General features: G+C 42.8%; 1 protein-coding gene across 7 annotated transcripts in view; it reads right to left on the bottom strand.

Moving 5' to 3' along the window:
* The window catches only part of SMIM8 (small integral membrane protein 8), a 14783-nt gene extending 9365 nt beyond the window's left edge, over positions 1-5418 (bottom strand). For 2 of the 7 annotated variants that reach the window (XM_070073805.2, XM_051854495.3), the window contains exon 1: positions 5281-5402. Coding sequence is in view for 3 of the 7 variants with exons in the window: in XM_089332931.1 (XP_089189057.1) it covers positions 828-1763 (936 nt within the window). In the remaining 4 variants the exon portion in view is untranslated. Of the gene's footprint in view, positions 1-549; positions 2160-2254; positions 2324-4756; positions 4993-5280 lie in introns of those variants that run through there. The other 5 variants (XM_089332931.1, XM_089332932.1, XM_089332930.1 and 2 more) reach the window with 5 other exon arrangements.
* Positions 5419-8378: the final 2960 nt, after the last annotated feature.

Below are 8378 nucleotides of genomic sequence, written 5' to 3' on the forward strand. Positions count from 1 at the left end.
TCTAACTGAAGCTGACACAAATAGTATTGTCCTTTTATTAACAGTAAGCAGCTACGTGTAATTAAAACAGTTACTCTATAGAAAATAGATTAATTGCTCATGAGGAAGAAAAAAAGGCAACAGGGCAGATGGGTGCAGAGAATATATACTGCAGAACACAGAATAGCTCCCAGAATAGTTTATCATGTACATTTTGTGTGTGCAACCATGTGCCAGAAATTGAGGATTTATTCCACACCTGATATCCAAAATTAAATATATACACCAGGGTAAGAGGGTAAGTAGGGACATGAAGAGACACACAGAGACAGAGATAATCAACAGAAATTTCACTGCAGGCCTTGAGTAACCCCTATATGAAATGCTTGGGACCATAAGTGTTTTGGATTTCGTTGTATTTGCTTATACAAAATGCAATTTATCTTGGAGATTAGACTCAAGTTTAAATATGAAATTCCTTTATATTTTATATATACCTTATATACATAACCTAGAGGTAACTTTATATTAATTTTGCATTAAACCATCAGAAAGCAAAGGTTTCACTACCTCAGCTACTCATGTGGATAATCTTTGGTTTCTTGCTGTCACTATCATTCTTGACTTTACATACTACCAATAAGCAATCATATTCTTACATTTATTCTCATATAAGCACTTAACAATAAAAAATATGACATCCCATTAATACTGTGAAAAATATGTCCAAGGTAACCAAGTAGCACATTAGCATCACCAAAAAATCTACATCAGCTGCCAAATAATAGTAATAACAAAGAACAGTCATCTGAGAGTCTCTACATATGCTTCCGTGTTTGACTGAAAGGTTACTGTACATTCTGTTTTATTGTTTTTAGATGAGAAGAAACATCAGGAGCAGTTGAGGTACCAGGACTCGGGTCCTCCAGGGATGAAGAGGTATTCTGTTGGGTGACTTTTTTTAATGTTCCCTCTAGAGTCATCTGCCTCATTAACAATAGCTTTTGTCGTAAAAGTCTCTCTTTGATTTTATAAACTGACATGATCTCTTGTTCTGTTATGAATGCACGCTGCTCTAGTCCTTCAATAAGCCCATCACACATTTTCACCATGTCGTCTAGAGGTACTTTTTCTGCAGCGTTACCAACATCATCTCCATCATCACTGTTATCACGGTCACACTGATTCAGAATCATTTTGGCCATTTCACCATCAGCCAATGAATGAACAGCTGGAGCCTTACTATTGACGTTAAAATCTTCTTCCACATCCACTTCTTCAATTAATTTCTCTGTTTTGTGGTCACTGGATGCTTTATCACGACAAAGTTTTAAAAATCTAATGCCATGTCTTTTCTTAAATTTCTGCAACCAGCCTGTTGAATATTCACAGTTCCCTTCAATTTTCAGTTCATCATGATAAATTTTTGCTTGTTTCATGATCAGCATGCCATTAAGAGGCATGTGTTCACTGCGACGCTGACGAATCCACTCTTTCAATACACGATCTAGATCTTCATTTTTAGCTTTATGCAGTGTTTTTCTAGTTTTCATTAACTTTGGTTCATCACTTTCAGCATAGAACTTCAACAGCTTATCCTTCTGTTTCTTCAGATCATATATGGTGGTCATTCCAACACCATATTCTTCTGTCAAACGTTTCACACTTACACCCTTGTCCAGTTTCTCCAACAGCTTGACTTTTTGTGCTATAGATAAACACAAATGCTTCCTCTTTTTCTTATTACTAGTAGTCACAGGAATATCTGCAGGCCTTTTTGACATTTTCAACAATATCTTTACACCACAGAGTGGACAATAAGCAAAAAAACATACAGTGAATAATTCACATAGGTCTCGACCTCATGTGGAGCATAGCAGGGAACCCGCTGTTGGTGCACCTGGCTGGCACACATGTCATTTTATAACCCTCTGTGGATGTACTTTTGTGGGGAAATCTGTATGTGTGAAAAAGACTTATCACAGCTGACAGGGCTGGGAGGATCATTCTCCCCCTTGGGCATCCTGAATAAACTGTGCATTGTACACTTGAATTTTGACTGCAACCTGTCACATGAGGTCAGGTGTGGAATTTTCCACTTGTGCCATCAGGTTGGTGCTCAAAAAGTTGCACATTTGGAGCTTTTCAGATTTCAGGTTTTCGGATTAGGGATGCTCAACCTGTATTTTAAAATTAAAGGTAGCAGTGATGTTAAATATCAGGAAATCCAACCTATATATGTTTGTAAAAAACAAAACATATGAATTGTGATGACCTAATTCTACTTGTAAGATGTCTCAATATCCTTTATCCTTAGATGCATCAACATTTCCTTTGTAATGACCTAAAGAAAAAAGCAGTCATTGTAATATTTTTATACTACAACCTTGACATACAAGTACACTTTAATAATGTACTATTAATGTTAAAACTCTTTACCAGAACTAAAGAATACTTGGACTGTAAAGGCATAAATGTATTTTACAAGTTATACCACTTCTACCATTGTCCATGATAATTTCTATAAAGTATGAAAGTTTTGGGGCCGGCACTGTGGGGCAGTAGGTTAATCCTCTGCCTGCAGCGCTGGCATCCCATATGGGCAAGGGTTCTAGTCCTAGCTGCTCCTCTTCCCATCCAGCTCTCTGCTATGGCCTGGGAAAGCAGTACAAGATGGCCCAAGTCCTTAGGCCCCTGCACCCACGTGGGAGACTGGGAAGAAGCTCCTGGCGTCTGGCTTTGGATCGGCGCAGCTGCAGCCATTGAGGCCATTTGGGGAGTGAACCAATGGAAGGAAGACCTTTCTCTCTGTCTCTACATCTCACTCTCTGTAACTCTACCTCTCAAATAAATAAATAAGGCCAGCGCAGCAGCTCACTTGGCTAATCCTCTGCCTGCAGCACCGGCATCCTGGGTTCTAGTCCTGGTTGGGGCACCAGGTTGCTCCTCTTCTATCCCAGCTCTCTGCTGTGGCCCGGGAAGGCAGTGGAGGAGGGCACAAGTGCTTGGGCCCTGCACCCGCATGGGAGGCCAGGAGGAAGCACCCGGCTCCTGGCTTCAGATAGGCGCAGTGTGCCAGCCGTAACAGCCACTTGGGGGGTGAACCAACAGAAGGAAGACCTTTCTCTTTGTCTAACTCTGCCTGTCAAAAATAAATAAATAAACCTTTTTTTAAAAAAAAGTATGAAAGTTTTCCAGTATTTATCATTCTGTTATTAAATGTGGGACAGGACAGCTTCATTGTACTGAAGTTTCTTTTCTTTTGAAGATTTATTTATTTGAAAGGCAGAGTGAGAGAGTGGGGGGGGGGGGATCTTCCATGTGCTGGTTCACTCTCCAAATGGCCACAATGGCTAGGGCTGGACTGGCCAGAAGCCAGGAGACAGGAGCTTCATCCAGGTCTTGGGCCATCTTCTGCTGCTTTCCCAGGCACACTAGCTAGGAGCTGGACAGGAAGTGGAGCAGCCAGGATATGAACCAGCAGCCACATGCAATGCCAGTGTTTCAGGCACTGGCTTAACCTGCTGTGCCCTAACACCAGCCCCATAGCTTTTCCTTTTAAAACTGAGTAACAGTCAGTGAAGATGTTACAGTAGTTGTCTCCTAAATTAAAAATCTATTCATACCATCTGTCGAATAAAGAATTTTTAACAACCAGCTATACTTAAATAAAAAACACAGATTACTGGAGCTGGTGCTGTGGTGAAGCTGGTTAAGCTGCTGCTTCTGATGCCAGGCTTCCCATATCAGTGTCAGTTTGACTCCTGGATACTCTGCTTCCAAACCAGCTTCCTATTAATACACTTGGCAAGCCAGCTACTTGGTTTCCAATCCAACTTCCTGCTAATGTGCCTGGGAGGGCAGGGAAAGCTGGCATAAGTGCTTGGGCCTCAGCATCTCTGTGGGACGCCAGGATGGAGTTCTAGCCTCTTGGTTTTGGCCAGGCCCAGCCCTGGCTGTTGTGGCCATTTGGGGAGTGAACCAATGGATGTAAGACCTCCTTTGCCTCTCTCCCTCTTTCTGTCACTCTGCCATTCAAATAAGTAAATAAATATTTTTTAAGAATTATAGATTACGGAGGTCACAAAGACTCCTAGAAGCCAAGATTGTGTTATATGTGGGGCCAGCGCTGTGGCATGGCAGGTAAAGCTTCCAACTGCACTGCCAGCATCCCATATGGGCACTGGTTTGAGTCCTGGCTGCTCCACTTCTGATCCAGCTCTCTGCTATGGCCTGGGAAAACAGTGGAAGATGCCCCAAGTCCTTGGGCCCCTGCACTCACATGGGAGACCCAGAAGAAGCTCCTGGCAGTGCCCGGATGCCAGCACTGTAGTTGCTGGCTTTACCTGCTATGCCACAATGCTGGCCCCCATGTTCCACCTTTATAAACGGGGTAATACTATCTGCTGCACAGGACAGATGTCTATTAAATGTGTACGTCATCGATGAAAGGATAAAATGTTTAGTAACACTTCGAAAGGATAAAATGTTCAGTAAACAGTAACCACTGTCATCCTCACAACTTAGTGGAACTGCGAGGAGACGTAGGCCCAAAGGCATTGTCTTCGCCAGGAGAGTGGGATAACCCAGCTCTCCCAATTTCCAGCCCGCTCCTCTTTCGCCAAGTCACCAAATCTTAGTCCTAAATATATACAAGGAGTTCGCATTGATACGTTACAGGGCTTTTTTTTTTTTAAAGGGATCCTATATTTGATGTTTTAAATGTAAAGTATATTTTTTAAAAAAAGCATCTTTCTGTCTCTTGAATTTACTGTACCTGACAAAAGGAGAGCAGTTGTGGTCAGCGGCTGTTGCAGCCCATCTGCCAACCTGCCGGCTGGATGGTGTAAGGTGGCGCCCTCCCCAGTGTGTGTCCTACACTGCCCGTTATTAGCGGATCACTCAAGCCTCCAGAAGAAACTGGTCGCAACTGAGTTCCAGACAGAAAAAGCAGGACTCTCGGCGCAGAAACAAAAGACTGGGCCAGCTCGTGCAAACTACAAAACCATATCCCTGTAAAATACGCGAGTCTCGTGAGCCGACACCGACCGGACTGCCGGGCGCCTGGAACGTCAGGGTTCCGGAAACGAGCTCTGGAAGGGCCGGGTCGCCAAGGCTGGGGTGCGGCCAGGATTTCCACCGAGCGGCAAAGATGCAGGGCGCCCGAAAGAACGCCGCCGACCCTGCGGCACTTGGGAGCGAGGCCCGCTGGTTGCCCACACCCTCCAAAGCCAGAAGCCGGCGTGCGGCGAGGCGCCCGCTGCCTCCCGCCGCCCACTCACTAGCAACCCCGCCGCTCACCTTCCCCGGGGTTCCCTCCTTTCCGCTCCCGCTAGGGCTCCGCCTCGCCGCTGCCTGCGGGAGAGAGCGGACGAGCGCACTCGGCCTGGCCCTCGCCACAGCGCCCCCTGCAACCTGGAGGCTGCAGCGCAGGGGCGCGAGTGGAGGGGGACCTGCGGCGGTGGCTGCTCCAGGGGAAAGATTTAGGTCTGGTCTCTTCCCACTCCTATTTTAGGAGCAGGGTCACTGTGTATACAGGTAATACTCTGCCATTCTGTCAACACAAGATGTATGAAGCTGTGGCTGAGGCAAAAATGATGTGGATGACAGTTTGTTGGGATTCAAGTTGTATAAAAACAAAATAGAATTTTAGCACAGGCTTATGTAAAGCTTTTTGGTAAATAGATTAAAATTTAAAACTTATTTTATGAAGTCAAGTTAATTTTACATTTAATTTGAGGTTTAAGTTTTCGAGTTCACTGATACCTGGTATACTAGGCAATCTTCTGACAAAATGAGATTCCAAAATTTGTTGGTGGGGGAAACATTTACCCTGCTGGTTAAATTGTCTGTGTCCCATATCACAGTACCTTTGTTTGATGCCTGGCTTCGCCTGACTCCAGCTTCCTCCTAATGCAGACGCTGGAAGGCAGCAGTGATGGCTCAAGTAATTGGGTTCCTATCCCAGATATGGGAATCCTGGATTGAGTGCCAAACTTCCCGTTTTGGCTTGGCCCAGTCCTAGCTGTTGCAGGCATTTGGGAAGTAAACCAACAGATGGGAGCTCTGTCTGTCTCTTAAATAAACAAATAAAGCTGTTTGTGCCTAAGCATAGAACAACCACAGGCTGCAAAGCATGACTGTGTTTAATCAACAGATTAAAAAAGATTTAAAAACAGATTTAAAAAAAACTTTTTTTCTTAAGATTCATTTATTTCTTTGAAAGTCAGAGTTATATATACAGAGGATGAGATAGAAAGATCTTCCATCCATTGGTTCAACCCTCAAGTGGCCACAACAGCCAGGGCTTGGCCAGGCTGAAGCCAGGAGCCAGGAGCTTCATCCAGTTCTCTCACGTGGGTGGCATTTGGGCCATCTTCCACTGCTTTCCCCAGGCCATAGCTGGGAGCTGGATGGGAAGTAGAGCAGCTGAGATATGAACTAGCACCCATATGTGATACCAGCCTATCTGCTACACCACAATGCCAGCCCCTCAAACTTTCTTATTCCTTAGGGTTCTCCTCACTAATCTGTAACATGACAAATATCACTACGGAAATAAAAGTACTTTTACTGTTACAATTAACCCAAAGTGATCAGCTGAAAAAATAAATGTCACATAAGAGCATGTAAGAAAAGAACATGAACTGTAAGTGAAGGCAGTGGAAAAAAGCCTTAGAGCCTTGTGAATTTCATGGATATGAATACAATGCAGGTGATATGACTAAACAATAATTTTTTCCATTTTATGATGCTTTCAAGACATTACTTTAAAGATTGGAACCAGTCTGAATGCTTTTATAATCTTCATTTTGAATTAGCATCATCAATATTTAATACTATGTAACAGGCTATTTAATATTTGATGGAATTGCATAAAGCAAAAGTTCATCTGAGTAAAAACACATTCAAATTGAACAAAGATATCTATTTTAATCAAGGATTCCCAAAGTATGCTCTGGGAGCCTTCTCAGAGGATTTCTGATGGCACTGGTGGGCTGGTTTTTGTTTTCAGGCAAGAATTAATTGTTGGTTTACAAGGTAATGTTGTGGTGTAGCAGCTAAAGCCACTGCCTGTGATGCTGGCCTCTCATATGAGTGCTAGTTCATTTCCTGGCTGCTCCACTTCTGATCCAGCTCTCTGCCATGGCCTGGGAGAGCACTGGAAGATGGCCCAAGTCCTTGGGCCCCTGCACCCATGTGGGCAGACCTGGAGGAAGCTCCTGGCTCCTGGCTTCGGATGTGGCCAATTGGGGCATGAACCAGCAGATGGAAGACCTCTCTCTCTCTTTCTCTCTCTTTCTCTCTCTCTGCCTCTCCTCTCTCTGTGTAACTATTTTACATAAATAAGTAAATCCTCAAGAAATTAGTTGGTTTTTAATAATTAAATATAATGCATATTGGTGTTTTGTCAAAGGTTAGTCTTGAAAAATAGTATAAATTCTGGCTTTTTTTCTTAGCAGAAAACCAAACTGAAATAGCTGAATAATTAATGTAATCCAAGGATATCTGACTCCCTTGAACTCTTTTATTAGTTAAACCAAAGAAAAATTAAGCATATGTGATTGCTTGCATAAAAAAGTCCCAATTCTTCCCCCTCCTTGTGACTATACATCCATATCCATGCCTTCTCTCTTTGATTCTAGGGTCAGCCTTGTGCCTTTTTTTTTTTTTTTTTTTTTTGGCTAGTATGATATTAACAAATGTCATTCAAACTAGTCTGGAAAATTGCTTGAGCTGATAAAACATGCTCCAGTGAACCCATAGGAGATGAAAAACACATAGAGCAAAGCCAACTCACCTGCATCCTTCTACCTGAGGCCACCCCAACTGGTCCCTACATGTGACAGGTCCTACTGAGACCAGTCAAGCCTGACTAGATCAGCTGAACTCTGTAGACCTAGGAGCTTAAATGTATGTACTTCTGTTTGCCACACTGAGGTTTTATTGATCGTTGTGCAACACTGTTATGGCAGTAGACAGTCCATACTCCTGGCCTATCCTGGAAATACTACAGAACCAATGAGCATTTACCTTGTAGCTTGAGGAGTAGTCTGCTTTCCAGTGGGGATTGTAAAACGGACAATGTCTTCCTAGTACTGAAAGCTGTATAGTCGTCAGCCATAGCAAGAATGTCTGTCCTGTGAAGGAAATTAAATCTGTCAAATGATATGAGACATAAATAAGTAAAAAGCCAAAACAAATTAGAAGATGGAACTGACATTATTGTGGGGAGTCAGATTTATTACTGTTTTTCTTCTATATAATTTTAGCAAAATTTTTATACTTTTCACATCATCACTTCATATTTAATTCTATTACATTTCAAAATTTTAGAAATATGATTTATTTTATATTAATTTTTTGTGGTCTCCTAATTTAAAATTCCATAAAAAGGA

This window comes from Oryctolagus cuniculus, chromosome 5 (genome assembly GCF_051225735.1).
Source record: "Oryctolagus cuniculus isolate XC-2025 breed Fujian yellow rabbit chromosome 5, ASM5122573v1, whole genome shotgun sequence".
In the NCBI taxonomy this organism is placed as follows: domain Eukaryota; kingdom Metazoa; phylum Chordata; class Mammalia; order Lagomorpha; family Leporidae; genus Oryctolagus; species Oryctolagus cuniculus.